This window comes from Vanacampus margaritifer, chromosome 1, assembly GCF_051991255.1.
Source record: "Vanacampus margaritifer isolate UIUO_Vmar chromosome 1, RoL_Vmar_1.0, whole genome shotgun sequence".
Taxonomy (NCBI): domain Eukaryota; kingdom Metazoa; phylum Chordata; class Actinopteri; order Syngnathiformes; family Syngnathidae; genus Vanacampus; species Vanacampus margaritifer.
This window is the reverse complement of record NC_135432.1, coordinates 25,319,740-25,347,161: the sequence shown is the minus strand read 5'-3', so window position 1 is coordinate 25,347,161 and position 27,422 is coordinate 25,319,740. Positions and strand designations below refer to the sequence as shown.

General features: G+C 41.8%; 1 protein-coding gene across 1 annotated transcript in view; it reads right to left on the bottom strand.

Moving 5' to 3' along the window:
- Nucleotides 1-27,422, bottom strand: part of pex14 (peroxisomal biogenesis factor 14) — a 63,598-nt gene that overhangs the window by 35,338 nt on the left and 838 nt on the right. The window contains exons 2-3 of the mRNA XM_077542572.1: nucleotides 27,225-27,332; nucleotides 25,080-25,130 (exon numbers count right to left, since the gene is read on the bottom strand). Coding sequence (XP_077398698.1) covers nucleotides 25,080-25,130; nucleotides 27,225-27,260 — 87 coding nt within the window. The 5' untranslated portion in view covers nucleotides 27,261-27,332. The remainder of the gene's footprint in view (nucleotides 1-25,079; nucleotides 25,131-27,224; nucleotides 27,333-27,422) is intronic.

Here is a 27,422-nt window from a genome sequence, read left to right as displayed (position 1 = left end):
TCCTGGAAGTACTGAGAATTGATCCTCCGTAGCTTCATTGTTATGGTTATCTTGATGTGATCAACATCTTAAAAGCAAGTCACTGGGATGACACCCTTTGAGTTTGGAAAAGAGGTGTTGGGGCGGTGGACTAAATAAAATTCCATGGAGCCAGGTCGGGTGAGTAGGAGCTTTGCTCCAGCAATGCGATGTTTGTTTAGCCAGGAACTGTCAGATGCTCATTTCGTGCTCAGTTGTCATGCCACAACTCTCACCTCTTCTCACCATGGAACACCACCACATGATCTCTTTATAGTTGACCATCTGGCCCACACTAATGGAGAAAACTTTTAGCTTGGGTTTAAAAACCTTTATTTTTTGTGACACTATTCCGAGAAATGTATGTATTTTAGCTATTCCAAGTATAACATTTAACCATAGTTAAGATTTATTTTGTAGTTATGATTCTATAAATACAGTCAATGGGAAAAAGCATGACTCTCAAAATGAAATTGGGACAGCCAATTGGTCAGTAAGATTAGTTATGAGGACAAATTAATGGCTGGATCAAATTCTATTGGACCTTTTATAGTATAACAACTACAGGTCCTGAAAACAATATTTTTCCTGTTTAAACAACTGCAATTTGCACCAAATATAAATAAATAACAAAATGTTTTGGATAATTACACATTTTAAAAATTTCTAGTCACTCCTGCGTACTTATCACAAGTACGAGATCTATTCCACAGCTACACTTTTTCTCCATTTGGAGGACATTATAAAGGTAGAATTTAGGTGGGGGGTGCAATGGATGGGGCTAAATGGAAGTCATTAGCAAGTATAGGGTTCGGTCTCAGTGTGAATCAATTAATTCCCAATTGCCCTGGCCTGTAGATTTGTGGAAAAGTGCCCCTGATATGATAATAGACTAATAGACATGGACAAAAATTGTGTTAGAAAGGTCTCACATTTCCACACCTAAACACATATTAGGAAGACCAAAAGCAAGAGAAAGTGAGAGACAGCGAAAACAATTAAGCTTTTAATTGTGTGCTTTATCATAAACTGTCTTGTAAGACTAAACCAAGTACCTTCCCAGTAAAAGAGCACATCTAAAAAGAAATTGCATTATAACAAAATTATTGTATTTCTTTTACTCGTCTCACTGGTTGATGTGGCGAACAGTGCCTTTGAATCTTTTTAAAAGAGGGGCTTTAAATGCCCTTCTAATTGTGACAACGTAACCACCTTAATATGACCTTTAGCAGAGGAAGCAATGTCTCATGGGAGCAGCTATAGAGAATTATTGACCCTGTTAGATATCAGGAAGCAAGGTGCACACCCCACTTAGACACTACACAGCCATAGAAAAAAGTATTAGACTACATTATTTTCTTCAATTTCTTGTTCATTTTAATTCCTGGTAACTAAAGGCGTATCACGTGACAGACAGAAAAGAAAACATGGAATGACTAAAGGACACTTTTTCTGGTAGAGCAATACCATTGCTATTAATGTAAGAAAATAAGTGATTTTGGTTATTAAGAAAACCATAGAAAATAGCTAGATACCTCTTAAGAACCATTTGTTGTCATCATTGTATTCGTCCAAACACACATATTTAGTTGTACCAGTCATTTAAAATGAACCAGAAAATGAAGAAACAAGGGTGGTCTAACATTTTTTCCATGACGGACGTGGCTGCTGTTGAACTATTTAAAAAATTATCCACTGTTAGAACAACCACCACCCTTGGTTTCAATTTGAGTACTGAACTTTTTAGAACAAATAATGGAAATTTCACAAAAACTAAATAAAATTCAACCCCTACATATATAACAATTGGGGGGAAAATTGGTCAAATATACCAGTTTAACTATAGACTTGGTAACAGTGCTGTAAAGCAAAAGGGTAAATAACCTTGGTCGAATTTCTGTGTCCTGTGCTCTGCGAATGTGGTCAATTTTTATTGAATGATGCCCAACGTTTGAAAATTAAAAGGTCAAAGTCAACATTTCAATACATGAAACACACAATGGAAAACCCAATTGACATTTAGGTTTAAAAATAACATACAACAGTGTATCGGTGACAGCCGCAGGATATCTACAATCAAGATAGCAAACTGGGATTATGCAATTTTTCAAATGGGAGCCAAACAGAAATGTGAGTTTTGTTCCCTCCCTTCAGACTGTATGTACTGGCCAAACTTTCCATTTAGCTTAGTTTATCTATCAGGACTACATCTTCACAAATACGGAAAGGCTGAGTGGTAAGAAAAATTAGTACTGTTTATTCACCACAAATGTACCCACACTTTTGATAATTGGTCATTTTGGGTGAAGTTGTAATTATAATTTGGAGGGGGAAAAAATATTTAACAAGCAAAAGAATTTAAATTGGAAACCAGACAAGACAGTTTTACTAAACGTACACTAGACTGTTTCAGTACTTGCAATCACACACAAGCATGAGGCAGTGAGGGATGTCCAGTTATTGAAGAATGTCTACACCAGAGGTGCCCATATACGGTCCTCGAGAGCCTCTATCCAGCCTGTTTTCCATGTCTCCCTCCTCCAACGCAGCTGAATCCAACGATCAGATCATCAGCAAGCTTTGCAGAAGCCCGATAAAGATCCTGATCAGGAGGAGGATGGTCGTTCAGGTTTGACAAGAAGCTAACCTTCTAACATCTGCTCTCAGGAAATGCCTGAACGCTTAACATCAAACCTGGAAAAATAGATTTGTTTTTTAATCCAGAGTGAATTTTAACGAAAAAAATCAATAAAATAAATGTTTCACAAAGCAATTCAAGTTAGGGTCAATCCATTACATTTTTTAAGTGCTTTAGTTAAGTCAGTGAGTTTCTTCTGACTGATACTGTTGAAAACATTTAGACCTTTGTAACAGCGTTGTGACTTCTCAAGGGTCAGGAACTAATTTGAAGACCTACTGCCGATAATATTTGCCATGACTAAAAGTGATATCACACAAAATTGCATTTATTTATTTACATTTTTTTATATTATCACTTTTCATCATTTTGTATTACAATATCAGGCCGGAGGATTAAAAATTTAATCTAAAAGGTTTCACAAAACCTCATATCTGGATTAATTGACTACAGTACTGAAAATGCGGATGGCTAGGCAGCCACTGGTGTAATGATAATCACAAGCATTTTAAAACAAAACACTGTAGTTAAAACTTACCAATAGACGAACTTGAATGTGTCACGGGATGTTCGATGTCCATGCATGAAGTAGCTTGTGCATTAGTGATGTCTTGGTTTTTGTTCTTTCCACTTTGAACACGTGTAGTCCCCGATGGAAAAGATGCAGGTGATTTTCCCAAGATCAACATGGTATTTTTCAAATTCAGTGACAGCCGAATTAAACATTGACTTTACCATCACCCTTAAAAAACTTTTGCACATGAAGGCCACTTTTGGACATAGAGTACTCACATGTAAAAAGTAAAGAGAACAACCACACACAAAAAACATATATACTGTATATAAATAAATAAATAAATAAATACATAAATAGATGATATCAGTATCAACACTTGTGAACATGGAACGAAAAGCCTGGCATTTTCAAAATTGTTCATGTTCTTAAACACTGCTGTTGTACTGAAAGGCTGAAATTCAGAAGGTTTTTATTTAAACAGTCTTGTATAACAAGGGTCTGACATTTCTTAGTGTGAAACTGCAATTTGTCCACATTGGGTTAGCTATGCCCTTACTAAAACTACTGTTGTGAGACACGAGAATGCTTAAAGAAGTGCTCACACAGACCTGGTGGATAAAGAGGGAAGGCTTCATAAGATTTGGACAAAAACACTTTGATAGAGCACAAATTCCTTTTAATTCAGGTAAAAGGCCCAAACTATGAGTCAGGTACTGCTCTGAGATATGAGGGTCATCAGATATTAACCCATGGCACTTTAGCAGTCGGGGGTGCAGGAGGGGAGTCACAGTGGAGCACAACAAACTACTTAGCCACCACAAAACATTCCAGCCTCTTCTCAGCTGCAATCCAGTAATGGATACTTCCTCAGCTCCTCAATTGGTCAAAATGTTTTCATACAATAATTTAATTCAGAAACACATTTACAAAGCAGGAGTAATCAATTTTAATTAGTTGATTTTTTTTTTCATTCGCATAAAATTTAATGTACTGCCATCGATCTCTTTTGTTCTTTAATGCAGTGCCTCTTTCCTGTAATTTGAAGCTTTCCTTTTTCTTTTTCTTCCTCCCAAACAGTCATTGATGACATTCTGTGACAAACAGAATGTGCTCATCAGCAAAGGGAACATACCAATGTAACTTTAGATCAGTGGAATGTACCCGAAATACAGCTTTAACACATATGCACAACAGATGAAAAACCTTAACGTCACAATGCATTGACAAAATTTACTAAATCTATGATTAATTGAACAGACCAAATGTTTTATTTTTTGTGAGCACACATGCGCTACACGAGGGAAGCTTTTCACAAAAGTCACTAAACCATTACATTTGATTAACTCCTTAAAAAATACATATTTAACCTAATGGAATGATTTTGTAAGCATCAAAATTCACACTCAAGTCAAAAACATTTGGTAGATCGTTTACATCTACAACAACCCTAGTCAAATAGTGGGGTGGGCCCACCTGGAGGGTGCAGTGCACTGGCAGGTTGGAGAGGGGTCTTGTTTAACTCCTGGGAATATGTTTTTTGTTTGTTTTTGATTTTTTGCTGTACTAGAATAAAATGTAATTACACATTCACTGCAGTAGGTGGCAGCGGCACTGTCATTGTTAAAGTGTGCCCATGCAGTGTAAACAATATTAATTAAGTTATTCAGCAGATTAATAGTTCTTATTTTGTTTTCTTTAATGTTAAAGATACAATGTTATGCAAAGTTGTACTGATACTTTTATTGACAAATAATATTATTTATAGTCGCAGCACAGAGTTGGGGGGAGCGCAAAATATTGTCTTCTTCCTGTGGGAACATTTTATCATGTTCGGTTGAGAAGTTAAAATAAAAAATAAAAAAACTCTCAGGGACTACACTGGACCAACATTGCTGGCCACCATTGGCAAAAACTTCCACGCTGACTTTAAGCCATGCGTTTTTCCTCACAAAAACAAACTTGTGAAAATCACCTTTTTTAAGCAGTCAGTTGTTTTTGATCAAGTGTGATTACTTGAAAATTAGGTGGTTAAGTAGCCAGATAAACCACAAAGGCTTTTCTTGAGACCGGCCCTGCACCGTGTGTTGTCCTTCACATCATCAAGGCCCAGCGGGTTTTCACATTCAATTAACTGATTGAGGCAAAATGCAAGCGGCACCACCAGCAAACATTGTGACGCTTGCGTCCAACAGACACACCACGGAAGTTGTGTTGCGGTGTCGGGAGGACCAAGGCCTTCGTCACAGGCAGCTTACTGTGACAAGCCTATCCTCTAAACACACAAACACTGAAGTTAGCTTGTGTGTGCCATCCTGTCACCTGCCAAATTGCCTAATAAAACAACAATGGAGAGGCTAGTGACAGTAGAGAGAAGTGCCTATTTATTGATCAAATTATTATTTCTTGGGTGCACTGTGCCAAGCCGGCAACACAGTGCTAACAAAGACAACCAGACAGATTGTGACATTCCCGTGACATTATAATCACACGTCAACCCCCTCGCCAGTCAATAGGCCGAGCGTGCTAATCGTGTGTCCTGGATCACCAATTTCATGGTCTTCAAAGGAGGGGGTGCAGGGGCAGGAATTGGTGGCATGACCCTCCACACATGGGTGAGAGCTCCGTTTCCTCTCTGAGGATACATGGATGGAAAAGGGGAGGATAGAGTCAAGGGATGCACGCTGAGGCCACTGTGGATCCAGAGAGGATTAACATCACCATCTACTGGTTAGGAGTGGTGCATGTGTTTCCAAGGGATGAGGAAAGGATTGCAGTATCCTTGTGGCCTGTCTTTGACATAGACCTGTCAGAAACATTTAGACACACTTGCTAAAACAATGGCATATCCACAGCGGCAGATAAGTCAGAATGCAATTGCCATCAGAAGAGGCCGAAGACAAAGAGTACAGACTCGAGAAAAATGTTGGTAAACTGTTTTAGTGGAGGCCTACAGCTATTTGTGAGGATATGACCTATGGGAGTAGGATAAGCATTAAAGGAGTGTGGTGCTGACAGCATAGGAAAGTAACAATCATCAGGCTCGCAGAATTAGAAGTTATCTTTCTTCTATTTAAGCCCCCACTGCAGTGCACCGACATGACAGCTCGTCACATCGAATAATCATTCTTCATTTCAACCTATCTGAACCGGTCAGGCTCCGCACTGATGATCTCATTGTTGTAAAATGGCATAAAGTCACAAGTGTGGTGTTTTGTTTATACATGACACATTTTAGCACGATACAGAAACACATTTTCTCAGAAGTTCAGAGCAAAGTTTAATGTTGTGCAGCATATGGAAAAAATAATAATAAATAAGGGGCACTAGAAAAGAGAGGTAAGCTTGAGTGTTTCTCAAAAGAATTCCTATTATACAGTACTTTTGAGGACTTTCCACTTTTTAGGTAAAGACAACTTTGTTAAAAATGAATTACTTACATAAAATGTGTAACCACGGTACAATAGTTAGCTCGGCCCAAAGGTATGTAACTGAAACTAGTCCCCTCCCCAACAAAATGTAAGCAAATTGTTTATGATTCGGGCCATTCTGATCTCTACTACAATAAAATGGAAAACAATGATAAATTTGGCCCACTTTTAAATGACACATTATGTGTAATTGTTAAAGACAAGTAAATTATTAGCATAACCTTTTATGGAGCTGCAGACACTGAACACATAGCACTATACAAAATTAAACTGCCACAGAATCCACAGATACACTACGAAAAAAATCTAGTCTAGTCTACTTGAACTGGAAGGAGGGGGGAATAAGTAATCAAGAAGATATGTACCATTACTATTTAAAACTACATGAAACACTTAGGCAAGAAGGAAAAATGTGTGATTGGGGAACCAACACATTTAGATATGTCCAAAAAGAATGGCACTGTGGCAGACCCAAGAATGGCAAAATTCAAGGTGGTGTGTTACACCAAAGGGGCAAAGTTGATAAGACCTAAACACATAAAGAAATGTACAGTAGATGCCCTTTCTGCATTTGACTCACTTCCCTTTCCCTCGCTGCGGTCATATCAAAACCACTTTCTACAGAGAAAAACGTGCTTTGAGACAGATGACATGAACAAGGATAACTCAAATGAGGAGACATACTAACAGAGTTGTGTTACCAAGTCATGTTTGGGCTTTAGGGACAACCAAAGAAGAGTGTTTCACTCTTTCCATCAGATTGCAGGCTGCCAGAACCACCCATAAAAAAGAATCCAGGTTGTATTTATTGCAGAGCTAGTGCAATAAATACAAGGTGGATTGCTCTAGAAGTTCATGGCAGCTACAATACACGCAGCCATCTATGATTCTAATCAAAGAGAAAGCAAAATACCGGTGCCAGGAGAGCTGCAGTAGAAAACAAATGCAATATTCATGTTAATCACTGCATTAACAAGACGTTGACAGTCTTGACAATCGAGCAATGATGGGGAAGTCTAGATGTTGAATAATTGTTAGGCGAGCCAGAGGGGATGGTTGCTTTTTCAGTGTGCCATGCTGTTTCACTCAGGATCTTCAGTTGTGCCACTTCACGTTTGAAAACACAAATGGAAAAAGTTTAACACAGAGACAAATGGTAAATATACTAGTTGAAAATTAACCCTGTAGTCAACTTTGAAGAGAGCAAAGAAGGGGCTTGTCTTTAAAAATGCTTTAAGACTCAATTTTGAATAAACTAGGAGGGGTGAAAATATTTCATTTCTGTACAAAAGACAACATAACTAGACTCTATACACAAAGGAGAATTGAATAGTGAGTAATACATTTTATTAAAATACTTTTGAAGTAAGGCTAATTAGACCGCATAAGTTACACTGATGTGCTGTTTAGTTTTAAGATGATTTATTTCAAGATGATTATGAATTTCTTTTCTTTTTTTGTTACCCTAATTTATTAGCACTCATTATCGCTATTTTAGATTCCCCAGATAAAGCCACAATCTCACTATGCCATTCACTGAAAAACGATGAAAACCCATTAGCATTTTGCTTTCATTATTTTTTAATCAAAACCAGAAAACTGACACATTAATTAATAGCCATTACCACTTTTGCCACTCTCTCAGAGTTGTTGGGAGGAGGCAATTAACTCCAACAAAATAATTAAAATAAGAAAAAAAAAACTTCTAAAAACCCTTTGTGTCATACGGTTGGTCCCATGAAAGTACCGTAAGATATGCAATACATTCTTGTTGTCATATTCCATTAAACTGCGTCTTCACGGAACTATTAGTCAGTACAGTATGTTATCAATAACGTATATTATTAGTGTACACGCTTGCTTTTCTGCAACATTACATTCATGTGCTTTCAGCTAAGTAGATTGTTGCACATCTAGGACTTTGGTTTATTATTGATTGAAAAACAGTCAAATCGCCTTTTGCTTCCTCCTCCCGGATTATGTATTAGACTAGGTTGTTTACATTAAACAACCAGTATAAAGTGCATTTATGTCTGAAGCATAACTTCATAATTTACATTCCAACATTTATTCAAGGTGACAAACGAGCATTTTGTCAACTCGTGCTTTTCCACAATGCAGCCTGTGTTCAATCTATATGAATTACAGCTGGGAATGAAGTGCAAGAGCAAATTATTTTATTATTATTTATGCATGCATGACTCTATAGGGGGCTACCAAGGCAAAAGGAATTACTTGATTAGGCCAACTTCGGCTAAGAAAGAAAGAAATATGATATTGGCAGCTGGGCCAGTCAAATGTCAATATGATTAAATGGACAATTCAGATACCTAAATTACACGAAGCAAAGCCTAACGCATATGCATGGTAAATACTTTTTTTTTTTTTTAGCACAGAGCTCATCTATATCTTAGGCTTAGCTAGATGATTCTTTAATTAAAAACTTGCCCAAACGGCAGTATTATGCATAACATAATTAGACTGGGCAGTTCTTTTAAGAAGTTGTTTTAGAAAATGCACTGAGGGAAACCTAGCATTTAGAGAAAATATCTGGCACTGTGGGGATGCTCGCCTACAAATTAGGAGTTAATAACTTACGGTGAAGACGGATGAAACTGAGGGGAAAAATGTTACCCAAAGTATCAATTACAAATAATTATCCTTTGTTTTCAAAAACAGGAAAGTCTATAGGACATTTTAACAGAGTGCTTAAATCGCATGCCATTCTCATCTTTTTCCCTTTTTTTCAGTAAAACAAACACGCTACAAAAATAACACAGAACATCATTGACATTAATATATTATCTTTCTTGTACGACTATTATCTTTGTTTTGTACAACTGCATATTTGGGCAACGTATACATTATTATAATTTTTTTAGAGGGGGTAATATTCCGAGAAAAAAATCTCAAATTTGAGACTTTATAAAGCGTCAAATTTCAGAGAAAAAAACTGAGAAACTTACGACAAATGGATAACCAGAGAGTCAGTGCAGCAGTGAACTCCGGGTGGGATGGGTACCGAAGACGCCACCGATTCACGTTAAATCAAATGGTGCCGTGTTCCGATTCGCGTCTTAACTTGTAACTGTCCAGGAGTAGATGTGATGGTAATTTTCTATGGCGCACTTGAACGCAGCAGTGTTCGCACAACCAGTGTACTGACATCACCCACTCGCGCTAGATTTTATTCACGCTATGCTAAAATGCATTTCCGGGTTTGGGATTTGGGGCTGCTAATGTGTCATTTGACTTCGAGGAAATTCTGGTCCACCATCCGGCGTCTCAGGAGAGGAAAGCAGTGCGCCGTTAACACTGTGTATAGTGGACATGGGGTGCTGTTGACCTCGACTCGGGACGTCGTGAATCGGTGGGGAGAGTACTTCGAAGACCTCCTCAATTCCACCGACATGCCTTCCTTTGAGGAAGCAGAGTCTGGGGACTCTGAGGTGGGCTCCCCTATCTCTGGGGTCGAAGTCGCCGAGGTGGTTGGAAAGCTTCTCGGTGGCAGGGCCTCGGGGGTGGATGAGATCCGCCCGGAGTTCCTAAAGGCTCTGGATGTTGTGGGGCTGTCGTGGTTGACACGTCTCTGCAGCATCGCGTGGACATCGGGGACAGCGCCTCTGGATTGACAGACCGGGGTGGTGGTTCCCCTTTTTAAGAAGGGGGACCGGAGGGCGTGTTCCAACTTTAGAGGGATCACACTCCTCAGCCTCCCAGGTAAGGTCTATTCAGGGGTGCTGGAGAGGAGGGTCCGTCGGGGGGTCGAAACTCGGATTCAGGAGGAGCAGTGTGGGTTTCGTCCCGGCCGTGGAACAGTGGACCAGCTCTACACCCTCAGCAGGGTCCTTGAGGGTTCGTGGGAGTTCGCACAACCAGTCCACATGTGCTTTGTGGACTTGGAGAAGGCGTTTGACCGAGTCCCTTGGGGAGTCCTGTCGGGGGTGCTTCGGGAGTATGGGGTACCGAGCCCCCTCATACGGGCTATTCGATCCCTGTACGACCGATGTCAGAGTTTGGTCCGCATTGCCGGCAGTAAGTCGAATTTGTTTCCTGTGAGGGTTGGACTCCGCCAAGGTTGCCCTTTGTCACCTATTCTGTTCATAACTTTATGGACAGAATTTCTAGGCGCAGCCGAGGCTTTGAGGGGGTCCGGTTTGGTGGCCTCAGCATTGCATCTCTGCTTTTTGCAGATGATGTGGTGCTGTTGGCTTCTTCAAGCCGTGATCTTCAGCTCTCACTGGAGCGGTTCGCAGCCGAGTGTGAAGCGGTTGGGATGAGGATCAGCACCTCCAAATCCGAGACCATGGTCCTCAGTCGGAAAAGGGTGGAGTACCCTCTCCGGGTCGGGAATGAGATCCTGCCCCAAGTGGAGGAGTTCAAGTATCTAGGGGTCTTGTTCACGAGTGAGGGTGGGTTAGAGCGGGAGATTGACAGGCGGATCGGTGCAGCGTCTGCAGTGATGCGGACGCTGTATCGGTCCGTTGTAGTGAAGAAGGAGCTGAGCCGAAAGGCAAAGCTCTCGATTTACCGGTTGATCTACGTTCCTGCCCTCACCTATGGTCACGAGCTGTGGGTCGTGACCGAAAGAACAAGATCCCGGATACAAGCAGCCGAAATGAGTTTCCTCCGCAGGGTAGCCCGGCTCTCCCTTAAAGATAGGGTGAGAAGCTCGGTCATCCGGGAGGGACTCAGCGTCGAGCCGCTACTCCTCCACGTTGAGGAACCAGTTGAGGTGGTTCGGGCATCTGGTTCGGATGCCCCCTGGACGCCTCGTTGGGGAGGTGTTCCGGGCATGTCCTACCGGCGGGAGGTCCCGGGGACGACCCAGGACACGCTGGAGAGACTACGTCTCTCGGCAGGCCTGGGAACGCCTTGGGATCCCATCGGAGGAGCTGGCTGAAGTGGCTGGGGAGAGGGAAGTCTGGGCTTCCCTGCTAAAGCTGCTGCCCCCGCGACCCGACCCCGGATAAGCGGAATAAGACGGACGGACGGACGGACGGACGGACGGACGGACGGTAATAAGCAAGCGAGATTTGACCGCCGGCAATGAAGCTTCGCGGTTCCTAGCATTCTTTGCTTGAGGATGGTGCCTCACACCTGCGTGGACTTCTTGGTGCTGAGGCCGAGCGGCGGTTGGGAAGTCCCTGCCATCGGCTCACCATATGCGGGTAGCACCGCCGCAACGTCTGCCTCTCCTCTCCTTTGACAGAAAATCTGACATATAGTAAAACATCATAAATCTGACTTTGATTTTATTTAATGAAAAATGACTGTTAAAGTGAATGTTTTTTAAAATAATAATAATTATTATTATTTTATTGTTAAATAAATGAACATTTATTACCACAAACAACATAACGAAAGTACCAAAAATTGGTATTGTTCAGTACCGGTATCGATACCCCAGCACCAACAATTGGAACCAAACCAGTTCAAATGCGAAAGGTACCCATCCCTACTTGAATGCAGCACATGCTGGTTTTTCAACATCCATCCACGGTCCGATAAATGTAGCAAAGACGTTCGCACTTTTGCAAACAGTTTTTCTTGACACAATAAAATCTTGACCATTAAAACTCACCATCCCTTAACCCCCCACCCCACCCCCCGGTTTGATATTAACAGCCAAAATTGTGCTCCTAGTCTTTTTCACCTTTTTCACCCCTGGCCCGTTTTCATGCCTGAACAATGAAGTAAAAGTTTTATTTACAGAAAGATACTTTACAAGAAATGTCAAGTTCTGTGATCCGTTAAGATTTACCTTAGAAGATCGTTCTCTTGGCTGACCTATGGGATTACATAGTATTTGTAATTTGTATTTGTAATTTGGGGTACCGGCCATTTCTCATGCAACGTGCATTGAACGGCGGCATTGGCTCTGTAGCTAAATCGCTTTGTCCTTAACTCTTTTTCTGCCACAGACGAGAAGACTCGTCACGTGACATAATTGGGTATTCTAACGGTGACGAGAATTCTCGCGAACTACGTTTTTTTTTTTTTTTTTATGAATAGGTTGATGAGATTTTTGGGCACCGCTGCATGTAGTGATCAACTGTGACCACTTGATGGCAGCACTGCTCTCGCCGGCTAAGAAAGATGTGGTCCAACAGGCCAAGAAGAAGAGCAGTAGAGTGGAGTTGTGGAGTTTGGAGCAAGAGTAGAAGTGGAGGAGAAGAGAGAATGGCAAAACGCAAGCGATCAGCTTTAAAGCAGCTCACAATTAAGCAAACTATTTTTCATGGTGGGCCACGTGAGGTAGAAAGAGGGGACAAAGCGGTTTTAGAAGAAGTGGCGGTGAGTAGGCGTCACACACGGGCGTCTACTTATTCAAACTCCGGCGCCGGCGTAAAAGAGACACGCGGGAATGGTTTGCGCCGTAGTAGACAATGACCCAGACAGCAGGTTGGATGGACGTATGGCAAAGGACAAACTCGTGTCTCTCAAGCCTACAAAATCGAAGAAAAAGCCTATCCGGCTTGTCGGGTTTGCATGCGCAAGGGCCGCAGAGAGACAAGGTGGGTGTGCCAGTCTTGCATTGTACCCTTGCGCCCAGGAGACTGTGTCAAACGTTATCACACAAAAAACAAATATTGGGTTTAAAAAGCGCACACACACACATACCTTGTAAATAGCCACATTTGTAAATAGTTTATGAAATGTTGAAAATATTGCTGTTGATGTTTTTTATAGTGATAACACACACACACATACATTCTTGTAAAAATAGCAAAAAGTTTGTAAATATGGTGTCAAATGTGAAAATGTTGCAGTTTGTATTTATCAAATATGTACATAAAATTGTATTTTGCCATCAAAAACGTGTTTTAAACATGTTTTATAGAAGGAAAGGACTGTTGAGATGTTTGAGATGCCACTAAACCAAAAAAAAAAAAGTGTCAAAGTCACTGTACACATCTTTTCACAAAAAGCTAATTTTGACCAAAACAACTTGATGTCACTCAAATTACCTATCTTCAAATGGTGATTACTAAAGTATGGCATAAGGTAGAATCATAATTTTTTTCTAATAAAAGAATGGAATTTAAACTTTCAAATGGTACCACTCATGTTTATATAGTCACAGCACATAATATTCTGTCGGCCTTGAAAGATGAGTGAAAATCAGCTGGCATTTTAAGTTGTCTTTTCGGATAACGGCTGGCACTTAAAGAGTTAAAAAGTATTTTTATCCGCAGGCAGCTCCGACACATAAGCGAGTGGCCCCGTACTTCCCACTTTCTTTCCTCCGTGACCGGGCGGGAGTCACATGACTACAGGGAATGCGCAAAAAGTGTTTCCATTACACTTTGGCGAAATACTTCTATTTTGACACGTCTCAAAAACCACCTCATGAGAGCGTAAAAACTTTTTTTCTTTTTTTTTTTTCTTTTCGAAAATCATGTGTTTCCATTACCAGCTTGCTTTTGCGCAACTTGCCTTTTGCGCAAAACTGAGGGTAATGGAAACGCACCATAACAGTGGAACACATGGCAACTGCCCATAACAAAATAGGCCTAATCAGAACACCTCATCTCTGGATATGGGGAAAAAGCAGCAACATCATCATTGTGTTAGGATGGTGTCAGTGCCGAACATACAGCCCACCGACATGGGGGACGACAAGTTAATGGTTACTGCAGAGAGAAAGATGGAGGAGGGGAGAATTATAGTTAAAATGTTCAATCAAATTCAGAAGACATAACAAAAAAGTGAGAAATATATTATGCTGACAAATATAAAGGTCTCAGTACCTGAATTACCATAGTCATTTACCTATTACAGTGAGGATGCTTCCTGTCAATCAACAGCCATCACATTCTCATTTTGCGGCGGAAAGCAGGCGTAATTGCTTCTCATACTAATCAACACAACTTGTGTAATTATGCCTTGAAAGTGACATTGGAGGCTGAGAGCGATGTGAGCAGTCTTGACAGCGGAGACGTCTCCGATTCATCAGGAGATTTCCAACCTCGCTGCAAGGAGACAAGCCACTCTCCGACCAAGTCGCTCACTCTAGCAGTTTGCGACCGTAAACACAAAGAAAAGATGATAAATCAAGCGGAAGTAATTAAAAAGCAGAAGAGGAAAGGAAGCTCGGCTTGGTGAAGCCATTTTCCCCACAATACCGTATAGCAAAATGACTATAGTGCAATTAAACCAGTCATACTTCCATAATTTCTCAAATAAACACACTATGACAGTTCACTAAATTGTGGGAGAATGAGGAATTACAGCATTGCTACCAGACTGTTTACGTTCCTAATCTTGCCGAGACAAAACACGGCAAACACATTCCTAAGCAGACATTGAAGTGTATTGAATTAGGCTTAATCACAGACTTAACACATACAGTTACCAAACAGAATTTAATGTAAAACTAGATCTGGCAAAAACATTTTCCTGATCTACATCTGTAACTAGTCACAATGTGGCCCAGGCAGCAAGGTCAAAGAAAGGTCAAAAATAATTGCTAAAACCAAAGAGCCACGGAAGATGACAAAATGTACACAAAATGTGTTGACACAAAGTGACAACAGCTTCAGTACAGTGAACTTTTCGGTGAATTAAAGGATCCTCAATTCTCTCATTAAAAAAGGCAAGATAAAAGGCTGTGCTGGCAAAGCAGATCCAAGTCCAGATCTGCACTAGCAGAAACCACAAAATAGATCAAATTCATAAACTGCGCTGGAATCATCTGGCCTCATCATTTTGAATGATGTGGGTGGAACCAACAGAAAGGAGTTGCCAACATCAAAAAGAAGTCAACTGGTAATTTTGGCACACTATTAGGGGAATAAGCAAAGTGATTTCATCTGCAAACAGACACAAAGAAGAGATTTATCACTTATAAAAATAAGTTCTTAGAAAAACGGGGGAAAAAATATCTGCCGTTCCTCCCTCAATGCCTTCAAACGTAGATCATGTCTGAAGAAATTATCTTTTGACAATGTATAAAAGTACATGGTGACATGAAAAAGGATGGCTTAACAGGAAAAGTATGTGTGACAGTGATTCACCTCCTGCATTCAACCCTAATGAGTCAAAAAGTGTGACCTGCGCTTAAACAAGAAGTCCCACCCAGAAGCTGTAAACTCATTTTCCCTCATTCAAGGCAGCAATGTCGGCAGCAAGATGTGCTCTGAGCATGCACGATAAATCTGACGTGAAATCATAATCATAAAAGCAATTAGCTGACCCTGTGCCACTCGTCCTTGGACATGACAGTGAGAATTCATTCAGAGTCCTCGAAGGATGCTGCTGGCTGCTGGTTGAGTGGGGTGGGCTAGTGCAACACAGCAGCAATAAAATGGAGGGCCCTTCCTGTATCATTAACCACTGAAACAAGCAGCACATGATGCACCAATATTGTTGTGCTGCAAAAACAACCCTTACACTTTTCAAAGACAGACTGGATTTCGTCCCGCACTCATACAGAAGTGTACTCTTAGGTATTACAGTATGCCAGAACCTACTCAATGTGAGGTCACAGGTGCCATATATTTAACTTGCGTGTCAGAAATCATGCAGTTTCTCACTTTCACTTCCACACCTAGTAATTACACAGAGGCCGAACTAGTGCCTGCCACCTAGTGACCATCTTCCTCAATAATCATGAAATATCTCTGAGCCTCTTGCCCCCGCTCGGACCATAACTCTCCTTTACGGCAGACAACTCCAATAAAGGATTACAGTTACAATTAAAGTAATGAGCAAAGAGGAAAAAGGAAAGATCTCTGAAGGTTCCCTTGACTAACTAAATGGTAGCCTAGTTTCCTGACAGAATTGAGTTAACATAGCAGAATCATCAGTGACTCCCAAATAATTAATTTGGAGAGTGCTGGAACTTGCAAGCCCTAAAATTTGAAATAATGATTATTAAAAAGTAATGAATGTCAAATATGAATTATCAGAGATGAGAAGAACTTCCATTGTATTTTTTGCAACTAGTCTTTTGACGAATCAGAAAATAAGGTGAACACAATTACAAGTAGAGCTGTGAGCAGCTATTAAGGGCCCTTGCAACCTGGCCACATTGTCCTGGCAGATTGGGGTACTGGCACATCGGAAAATAATAATGATTAAACATCTTTATATGAGACACACAATGTTTGAAGTCGATCGGATCAAATTTATAGGAGTTTGATCAAATACGACTTCTGTAAAAGGCCAAAAATAAGGGAATATTTGAAAGTAAATTCCAAATGGTAAATTTCACTTGGGCTGTTACTTATGCATACTAATTTTCATAGATTTAAGTGAAACATACAGAGTGTTTGCTTTGATGAAAATTTATAGGGGCGCTACTGAGCCATATTTAAGAAATCACACAATATCCCTAAAAATATAAATGTATTAATTTTAAATATATACGTTTTTGCCAGTTATTTTATAAAGTTTCATAAGTTTTCGGCCAAAACAGCATAATTTTCCTTTGTAAACAGCGCATCACCACGGCAGCAGCATGGAAAGAAATACAAGTTTTGAACACAATTTCATCTTGAATATATGTGGAAGAATCCCCCAAATTTCAAAGGAGATCGGGTCAATTCTGTGGGAAGAGTTTGTTAAAATCTCACCTCTATAAAGCCGTATGTCACTAAGCGGTGCAGGCTTGTGAGGGTGATGCATGTAGGGTTGGCATTCCTCATGTTTCGTTCAAGACTGCAAAACGTATAGACGTTCCGCAGACCGTCTCAAATTATTTTTATACACGAAAACACAGCTTTTTTGTTGCCGTCAAATTTTGTATACGTTCAAAATTTCTTTGCGAACATGAGAATGTGCGTTAAGTTGGGCACTGTATCTTCTTTCATTTTTATTAGGTTCAAAGTTAAAGTATTTTAAAGATGATTCTTTTTGTCATTCTTTACCTGTCTTCTTTACCTTATGTTTTAAAACTGTTGCCTCCCTGTATATGTTGTTTAGTAAGGTGCTGTTGGACAGGAAATTTGACTTATAATAAGTAAAGCCCATCAGACCGTAAAAGATTGTGCTGGGTCTGTCCAGAGGGAAGCTTTAAGAAGGGAGAAAAAAATAACTGTCACAACCTCAGACTTAGTGGTATCATCACCGAAACAAAAAAAGAAAGAAAAATCACTTTTCAGGGCCGACATATGAAGAACATCTGCCTGCCTGTAAGGCTGGCGGGGGAAGAGCACTATTTTGATGAATAAAGACTTCAGAGAGAGTCAAAAAGAGACAGTACCAGCAGTAGTCCCTTCATGTTTATGGCTGTACTGATTATTGCTGGCACGAGCATCCTCTGCCAACCAGACAGGTTCTCCCACCCCGCCAACTCCTGCGCTTAACACACAACCTCTGTAATATGACGACGGCTGCGGAAGGGCGACAGAAATTTGGAGACTGCTGAGCCGCAACAGATCACTTCAAAGCAGCTTATTTAACGCTCACTAAATTTTTCATCATAGACGCTAAATATCCTGGGGAAGAGGAGCTTTTGAAGTTACAGCGAGAGCAGGGATGTTTCTACAATTCATTGTCCCACTCTAAAAATAAATAAAAAACATAACATATGCACTTTACATTGCATACACCTTCATACAGTCACCATGATAAAATGTTGTATAGATTCTCTTAGTAATTTATATACCATAAATACATAATAGGGGCTGCCAGTTTGTCCGCCACTGTGGCATCAATTTCAATTAACAGCAGGTGGCAGTAGAGAACAAAATGAAAACCCCTTGAGATGGATAAAAACTTTTTGTTTTTTCTAATTAATTCTACAATGGCGTCATAGGGCCACATATATATATATTTTTTTTTTCAGAGGGAGTTTCTGAGTTTTTTTCTTGCAAATTTGTCACTTGATAAAGTCACAAATTTGTAACATTATAGTGGCAAATTTGCGAGAGAAAAAAAACCTAGCTAGCAGTGGGGACATGGAATGCCACCTCTCTGACAGGGAAGGAGCTCGAGCTGGTGTGTGAGGCTGAGAAGTTCCGACTAGATATAGTCGGACTCGCCTCCACACACGGCTTGGGTTCTGGTACCAATCCTCTCGAGAGGGGCTGGACCCTCTTCCACTCTGGAGTTGCCCACGGTGAGAGGCGCAGGGCAGGTGTGGGCATACTCATTGCCCCCCGGCTAGCCGCCTGTACGTTGGGGTTTACCCCGGTGAATGAGAGGGTAGCCTCCCTCCGCCTTCGGGTGGGGGGACGGGTCATGACTGTTGTTTGTGCTTATGCACCGAACAGCAGCTCAGAGTACCCACCCTTCCTGGAGTCCTTGGAGGGTGTGCTGGAGAGCGCAACCCCCTGGGGACTCCCTCGTTCTGCTGGGGGACTTCAACGCTCACGTGGGTAATGACAGTGAGACCTGGAGGGGTGTGATTGGGAGGAATGGCCCCACCGATCGAAACCCGAGTGGTGTTTTGTTATTGGACTTCTGTGCTCGCCACGGACTGATCCTAACGAACACCATGTTCAAGCACAAGAGTGTCCATATGTGCACTTGGCACCAGGACACCCTAGGCTGCAGTTCGATGATCGACTTTGTAGTCGTGTCATCGGATTTGCGGCCGTATGTGCTGGACACTCGGGTTAAGAGAGGGGCGGAGCTGTCAACTGATCACCACCTGGTGGTGTGTTGGCTCCGATGGCGGGGTAAGATGCCGGTCCGACCAGGCAGGCCCAAACGTATTGTGAGGGTCTGCTGGGAACGTCTGGCAGAATCCCCTGTCAGAAAGAGTTTCAACGCCCATCTCCGGCAGAGCTTCTCCATTGTCCCGGGGGAGGCGGGGGACATTGAGTCCGAGTGGACTATGTTTCGCGCTTCCATTGTTGGTGTCTGTTGTGGCGGCAATCCTCGAACCCGCTGGTGGACACCAGCGGTAAGGGTTGCCGTCAAGCTGAAGAAGGAGTCCTATTGGGCCTTTTTGGCCTTGTGGGACTCCGGAAGCTGCTGACAGGTACCGGCTGGCCAAGCGGAATGCGGCTTCGGCGGTCGCTGAGGCAAAAACTCGGACATGGGAGGAGTTCGGTGAGGCCATGGAAAACGACTTCCGGACGGCTTCGAGGAAATTCTGGTCCACCATCCGGCGTCTCAGGAGAGGAAAGCAGTGCGCCGTTAACACTGTGTATAGTGGAGATGGGGTGCTGTTGACCTCGACTCGGGACGTCGTGAATCGGTGGGGAGAGTACTTCGAAGACCTCCTCAATTCCACCGACACGCCTTCCTTTGAGGAAGCAGGGTCTGGGGACTCTGAGGTGGGCTCCCCTATCTCTGGGGTCGAAGTCGCCGAGGTGGTTGGAAAGCTTCTCGTGGCGGGGCCTCGGCGGTGGATGAGATCCGCCCGGAGTTCCTAAAGGCTCTGGATGTTGTGGGGCGGCCGTGGTTGACACGTCTCTGCAGCATCGCGTGGACATCGGGGACAGTGCCTCTGGATTGGCAGACCGGGGTGGTGGTTCCCCTTTTTAAGAAGGGGGACCGGAGGGTGTGTTCCAACTTTAGAGGGATCACACTCCTCAGCCTCCCAGGTAAGGTCTATTCAGGGGTGCTGGAGAGGAGGGTCCGTCAGGAGGTCGAAACTCGGATTCAGGAGGAGCAGTGTGGTTTTCGTCCCGGCCGTGGAATAGTGGACCAGCTCTACACCCTCAGCAGGGTCCTCGAGGGTTCGTGGGAGTTCGCACAACCAGTCCACATGTGCTTTGTGGACTTGGAGAAGGCGTTTGACCGTGTCCCTCGGGGAGTCCTGTGGGGGGTGCTTCGGGAGTACGGGGTACCGAGCCCCCTGATACGGGCTATTCGGTCCCTGTACGACCGATGTCAGAGTTTGGTCCGCATTGCCGGCAGTAAATCGAATTTGTTTCCTGTGAGGTTTGGACTCCGCCAAGGTTGCCCTTTGTCACCGATTCTGTTCATAAGTTTTATGGACAGAATTTCTAGGCGTAGCCGAGGCGTTGAGGGGGTCCGGTTTGGTGGCCTCAGCATTGCATCTCTGCTTTTTGCAGATGATGTGGTGCTGTTAGCTTCTTCAAGCCGTGATCTCCAGCTCTCACTGGAGCGGTTCGCAGCCGAGTGTGAAGCGATTGGGATGAGGATCAGCACCTCCAAATCCGAGACCATGGTCCTCAGTCGGAAAAGGGTGGAGTGCCCTCTCCGGGTCGGGGATGAGATCCTGCCCCAAGTGGAGGAGTTCAAGTATCTTGGGGTCTTGTTCACGAGTGAGGGTAGGTTAGAGCGGGAGATCGACAGGCGGATCGGTGCAGCGTCTGCAGTGATGCGGACACTGTATCGGTCCGTTGTAGTGAAGAAGGAGCTGAGCCGAAAGGCAAAGCTCTCGATTTACCGGTTGATCTACGTTCCTGCCCTCACCTATGGTCACGAGCTGTGGGTCGTGACCGAAAGAACAAGATCCCGGATACAAGCGGCCGAAATGAGTTTCCTCTGCAGGGTAGCCGGGCTCTCCCTTAGAGATAGGGTAAGAAGCTCGGTCATCCGGGAGGGACTCAGCGTCGAGCCGCTACTCCTCCACGTTGAGAGGAACCAGTTGAGGTGGCTCGGCCATCTGGTTCGGATGCATCCTGGACGCCTCCCTGGGAAGGTGTTCCGGGCATGTCCTACCGGCAGGAGGCCCCGGGGACGACCCAGGACACGCTGGAGAGACTATGTCTCTCGGCTGTCCTGGGAACGCCTTGGGGTCCCGTCGGAGGAGCTGGCTGAAGTGGCTGGGGAGAGGGAAGTCTGGGCTTCCCTGCTAAAGCTGCTGCCCCCGCGACCCGACCCCGGATAAGCGGAAGAAGACGGACGGACGGATGAAAAAAAACCTCATACATTTATGAGAAATAAACTTTGCGACTTTATAAAGTGTCAGATTTGCGAGAGAAAAAAACTCAAGCAACTTTTTTTTTCTTGAGTACACACTCACGCACACACAAAATAAAAATGAAAAAATAAAAAAATAAAAAATAAAAAGAGAGCAATGATGATGACGACATGTTGAATCGGTAAAATTACAATACTGAGCTCTCAAGGGAAGAAGAAAATAACTCAAGAAACTTACAAGAATACACATAGCGCACTACTCGGATGTTTGTGCCAATACGACAATTGCGACTTTATAACGTGGCAAATTTGTGAGAAAAAAACTCAAAAACTTACAACAAATAGACGTAGCGTAACTATAGTGTGAGGATTTGTTGGTGGTTAATGCGACACTGTAGACGAAATGAAAAGGCAGGATGGAGACAGATTCATTCTTAATTTAAACTTTACTCGCCATACACGGCAGCTAGAGCGACAACCCTTCCTGATCACCTATCAGCTGACTAACACTAACCAATCAGAAGCTATCTTACTTTAGGTAAATGCAAGTGAATGATTCAACACATCAACTTAGCTATTTGTACAAAATAATACCAAAATGTATGAATGTGTAACTAATAATTCTAGAAACATAAGTGTATAAGTAAATACACAATTTGACAAATTAACTTAAATGTTTGATTCTCAGGGTTTGGACCTTCGCAAAGCGAGGCGTCTTTGTCGCTGGCCGTACCAAACGCTTCAAAAAGCGTATACTTAAAATCAGATGGTTAATCTCTGCTAAAGCAATTACTATTTCCTTATTTGACAACCCGACCAAAAGGTATTGGCACAAACATCCAAGTAGTATGCTACATGTATTTCTCGTAAGTTTGAGTTTTTTTTCTCACGAATTTGCCAGTTTATAAACTGGCAAATTTGCCACTTTTTTTCGACTTTATAAAGTGCAACATTTTTTTCTCGGAATATTGCCCCCACCCTCTAAAAAATATACATGTATATATTTATACGTGACCCTAATACGGTGTTGTATAATTCATATTCCACAAACGCAATATTAGTCAGAATACTGTGTTTAGACTAGTAGGCGCACATAGAACATATTATTGCAAATAAAAAAAATGTACCTGACTTCCACAGGTTTTAATAGGGTTTTACTATTTTGACACCACAGTAAGAGTTTAATAAATAACAAAATACAGTATATCAAACTAAAGATTGCCCTATTTTACTACTTATTCTTGGACATGTGTAATCCCCAAAAATGTTATTCATGATTTGACTAGCCATTATCTACTGTATTTCATTTTGCATACAAGTATAATGACTTTAAAAAAATAACATTTAAGATACTTTAACAACAGTCTAAAGAAAGCATAGGCGCACAGAGACAGAACAGAGGCACGGGAAACACCAGAAAGGGTCGACGACGCAACACCAACAAGCGGTGGGTGGCGGGTGGATGGGATGGGGGTGGGAGTGGCGGGCTGGGGTGAGTAGTGGGAGAAGAGCAGGGCCGGAGGCAAAGAGAGCGGCTGGCAGCGACTGGTACACCAGTCAAGCATGGTTGTTCCAGTCCCCCCCATCCTCTCTCCCTCTCTCTCTCAAAGCAGGTTCAGACTTGCCCCTCTGGCCTAAAAAGTGGCTGAGGCTGTGGCAATGCCCCACTCAGCTGGACCCCCGTCACCACAAAAGGAAAGCCCACACTGTACAGTGTGCCAGAGCCTGCTGATTTGGGCGAGGTAAGTCACAACCTCTTAGCTTAACTGGTATCCCCGGCCTGACATGCACATGTGCACATAAATGTTGTACAAATGTGTGTGCACTCTCTCTCGCCGTCTGCCCTCTCTCTCACTTTCTTGCTCGCTCGCTCAATGCCCTCCCAACCCTGCCAGCACTCCCTTTCCTCTCATCCAGATAAAATCCTTTCAGACACAAATTTCAATTATTCACCTCATCCAAATAATGCCATGTGACAAGAATTATCCCTACTGTAATAATCCACTTAACTGGGAAAGAGCAGCTCATCAAAAAGAGAAGGGAGAAAAGGGACTGCAAGTGAGGGCAGTTTTGTGTACATGTGTGCGCATTGATAGGGTGGGGCTGGAGGGGTGGGGTGCTGCTTGTCAAAGAGTCTCGAATCAGAACCCTACTAACAAGGATTTCTTCCCTTTTTGAGAAGGCCGTCTTGAAGCGCAGTGGCGTGATGAAATTGAAGTAAATTGAAAGAAAGCCTGAGAGAATGCTCCCACAATCAATAACCCCAGGATTAAATTAGCCTTGGCATGAAGGCATGATGTGGGGGGTGCGAGGGGATGTGAATGATGGTGAATGACATTGAGACATGTTGGTTAAACAATACCCCACTCCAAACCTCGATGCTATGCTGCACTCATACAAGGACATTTAATGTACAGTACACTCTATGTGATGTGTTCCCTCTACGGCTTGGCAACAGCAATTCCAATTTTTTACCACAGTCATCACATGGGAACTTGCTTATGTGTACATATAAACACTTTATACATCGCCTTTGAAAAACAGCTGATACGACTTAAAATGTTGCCAACCTAAATGAGTTTATGTAATGTAGTCACTGTTCGGGAAAAAATGCTTGAAAATGTTTTTGTTGATAATAAACAATACTCAAGTATATACAGGAAATAAGTCGTTTAATTAGACAGTTCCCCATCTTGTGATTAGATTGGTGATTGGTTTATTTAAAGTCGCTCATTGGTGACCTGCATCAAAAGTCCCACCCAAAAAGTGCCAAATTACACAACCGAGCAAATCTTTTGCTCGCTGGCTATTTACAAAAATGTGTATATAAGCAAGCCGTTCTCCATATGGACACCACAATTCCACTAATTTACATAACATCGAATTGTTCTCCTACGACTTTGAACCTTTTGAGCCCAAGCGGCCACTCTTCTCGCCTTGTTACATTTCCTTAGCTTGACCTCCGGTAACGTAATGAAAGCCATACTCTGGGCGAGTAGTGGCTCATTTGACTGTGGCAGAACTCCCCAACTAAAAAAAAAAAAAAAAAAAAAAAAAAAAGAGTAATTTCATCAACAAAGCTACAAGTAGATGATGTTAAGTGTACTGCAATTATTTATCACTGAAAATGTTAGAGACAGCTGAGAACTCTTTAAAATACATTATTAGTATTAATGATAAACTGCACCATAATGTTTTGTTTTGTTTTTACCATTCAAAGGAAATATGTGCCCCAGACTTAGAAACACCAGAAGACAGCCTGGCAGCTAACAAAACCCCTTCAACATAACTGATAATAAGCTGCCAAACAAACTATATCATAAAAATCCCATTGCTGCTCAAAAGCTGGCTGATTTTCACCCTTGCCAAACTTTGGTTCAGGTTTCAGCCCTGTGAATCATCTGTTTAGTATTTAAAATGTCACACACACTAGAGGTTTTAAGGTACATGATTGAGGATCACGACATGTCATATAATTAACAGTACAACTCCCATCATTTATTAAAATATATTCACCGCAACGTGTTTTCCCGATTACATGAGATTCAAATAAAAATCTAAATTGTTCCCACTAATAGGTGTTCACATTCAAGACTCAGTACACTGAATTTTTGCTAGAGATTCTTGTCCCCATCACCTTATGAGTGAAGTTTTTTATTTTTTAATAACTGAAAAGTTGACTCCTTACCAGTGCTTCTCTGGGGGGAGCTGGGGCTTCATTACCAGGAGAAAGAACAGCCTGAGTGTAAACAAGAAGCAGTATTAGAGTGCCACCTTCTGGATGACAGCAGCAGTGGATGTTCAGCTTATAGTCATGTTTCATGCCGATTGATGAACCAAAGGAGTTACTGTACCTAATGAAGCTCTTAGCATTTTAGCTTTAGTCATGTGATGATGCTAACCTGGCGCTAACAGTTACTCCATATTTGTTAACAGTATATTATTTCCAAACCTACAGCACTAAAAAGTAGTGTGTTTGGAAAGCTGTGACAAAATGTCCATGATTCAATTTAAGTGTGATCAAGCATAGGTTTTATCCTTTAACATACATAGAGCATACACCTATGGTAAATTACCACATTTACACAAATGCATACATTATCAAAATATTTGGCAATTGTAATAACTGTAAAGGTAAGGAATTAAACAATCGTATTGATTAATTTGAGTTTTTTAGGACTTTTTTCCTTTATTATTTTGCGGTTTTCATTGTTCAAAGCATGTCGCTGCTGATTTGCACTGCTCACATTAACAACATGCCTGCAAATAGAGAGGAGCTTCTTTACAAAAGCAGTCAGTGTTGACAACATTGATATACTGTGTGACATTTGCTCTCCCACTGGCCCATATCATAAAAAAAATAAAAATAAAAAAATCAACTAGTAAGTTGAATTTCCGCTAAGAAACAGACAACATGAGCGGAATAATTTTCATATTGTTTGACACATGTCAAGAAAGGAGCTCGGTGGAAGGCAATCAAGAGAGTCATTGGGCTAAACATTGTCAAAGACATGGTGCCCATTAATACTTTGCAAAAGCAGGGATTTATTTACCCGTTGGAAACTTCTGACCCCAGGTATGAGCTTACAAGCCGCAAATATTTTGGCAAGATCACCTTGCATCACCTGTGCAACTCTGAGAAAAGAGCATGAGAAAGCTGGAGGAGGTGGGGTGTTCCTATAACTCTTACTATTACTCTTATATGGACGAGATGAGCCTTGCACTTTGACGGTTCAGTTTATTATGTGAAATTGGTGAATTTATTAAAGCTCGTATCTACATTTCGGATAAAGGTAGATTTTTCCGAGAGAAAGCACTTCTATTTATGTATCTATCAATCAGTAAAGCAATCAGGAAATTAAATATTTACACTATCTAAGAAACTTTAAAACCTTGCTTGATAAAAGCAGAAAAGGGAAAAGAAAAAAACTTGTTTTGAGTGGTATCATTGTTATTTGTGTTTTCCAAAATAAAATAAATACAAAATTAAAAAAAATAAAAAAGGAAATTAAATTGAAGGAAAGCATTATGTTTCATCAATACCCATAGGTTTTACAGCAACAACAAAACTAGCTATTAGGATAAGCTATCCAGCCATCCAGTGTCTAAAAGCATGAGCGCTCAAAGAAAACCTACATACGCCCAGGGCAAACTTGCATACTCCATACGATAGCAACAAGATCATGATTATGATAGTTTCAAGCAATGGCAGTGGGAAGTTATGCTTGGCCCTTTAAAAAAGAACAAGTGTCACAGCTGAGCATGTATTTAAATATTGGACTAAAAGTTTAAAAGGCCAGTGAGGACACTACCCTGGCCCATGTTACATCGAAAATGTCAACAGTATGAATCTGAGTATGATAACCTACATCTCATCTTGAGTGATTAATAGCTACACCACAAAAGAATAGAATGGTTTGAAGGTTTAAAAATGCCCGTGTTAGTGTTTAGTCAACGGGGTACTGTAATTATTTAACAGAAAGTTAGCAAACCTTGCCATCTTGACGAGGTTGTTAACTGCACATCAACACAGTCCATGACACACGCCTTTGCTCTTATAAGTAAATAAAACAAAACGCAATACTGATGTGATTACATTTATGAGTTTAAACTAACATTTGGGGTGGAAAGTACTTTAGTTCTTGGTAACTTTTGAACATTTTCGAGATCTACCGAACATTGCTAACTAGCTGTTATGCTAACAATCCCAGCATTAAAACAGCCAGAGGAGACTAATCTAAATGACATTTAAAGAAGAGTGTGCACGCTGCCGGAGTGCTACTCCTACACATGGATATTATAAGGCAAGTGATATTATTTCAGAACTGTTGACCTTTGCTGGTGGATCACACTGTTCCGTGGATGCCATTTTCCTGTTAGCATTGAAGGCTGCTCGATGTGTGATTGCTTCTCCCTGAGCTGAATGTGAACTCTCGCTGACCTAAACACAAATTAATATTAAATTAGAATTGACCTTTATTGTTAATTTTTGTGTTTTGAAAATAACATCCCTTCAACCCTTAGTTCAAAC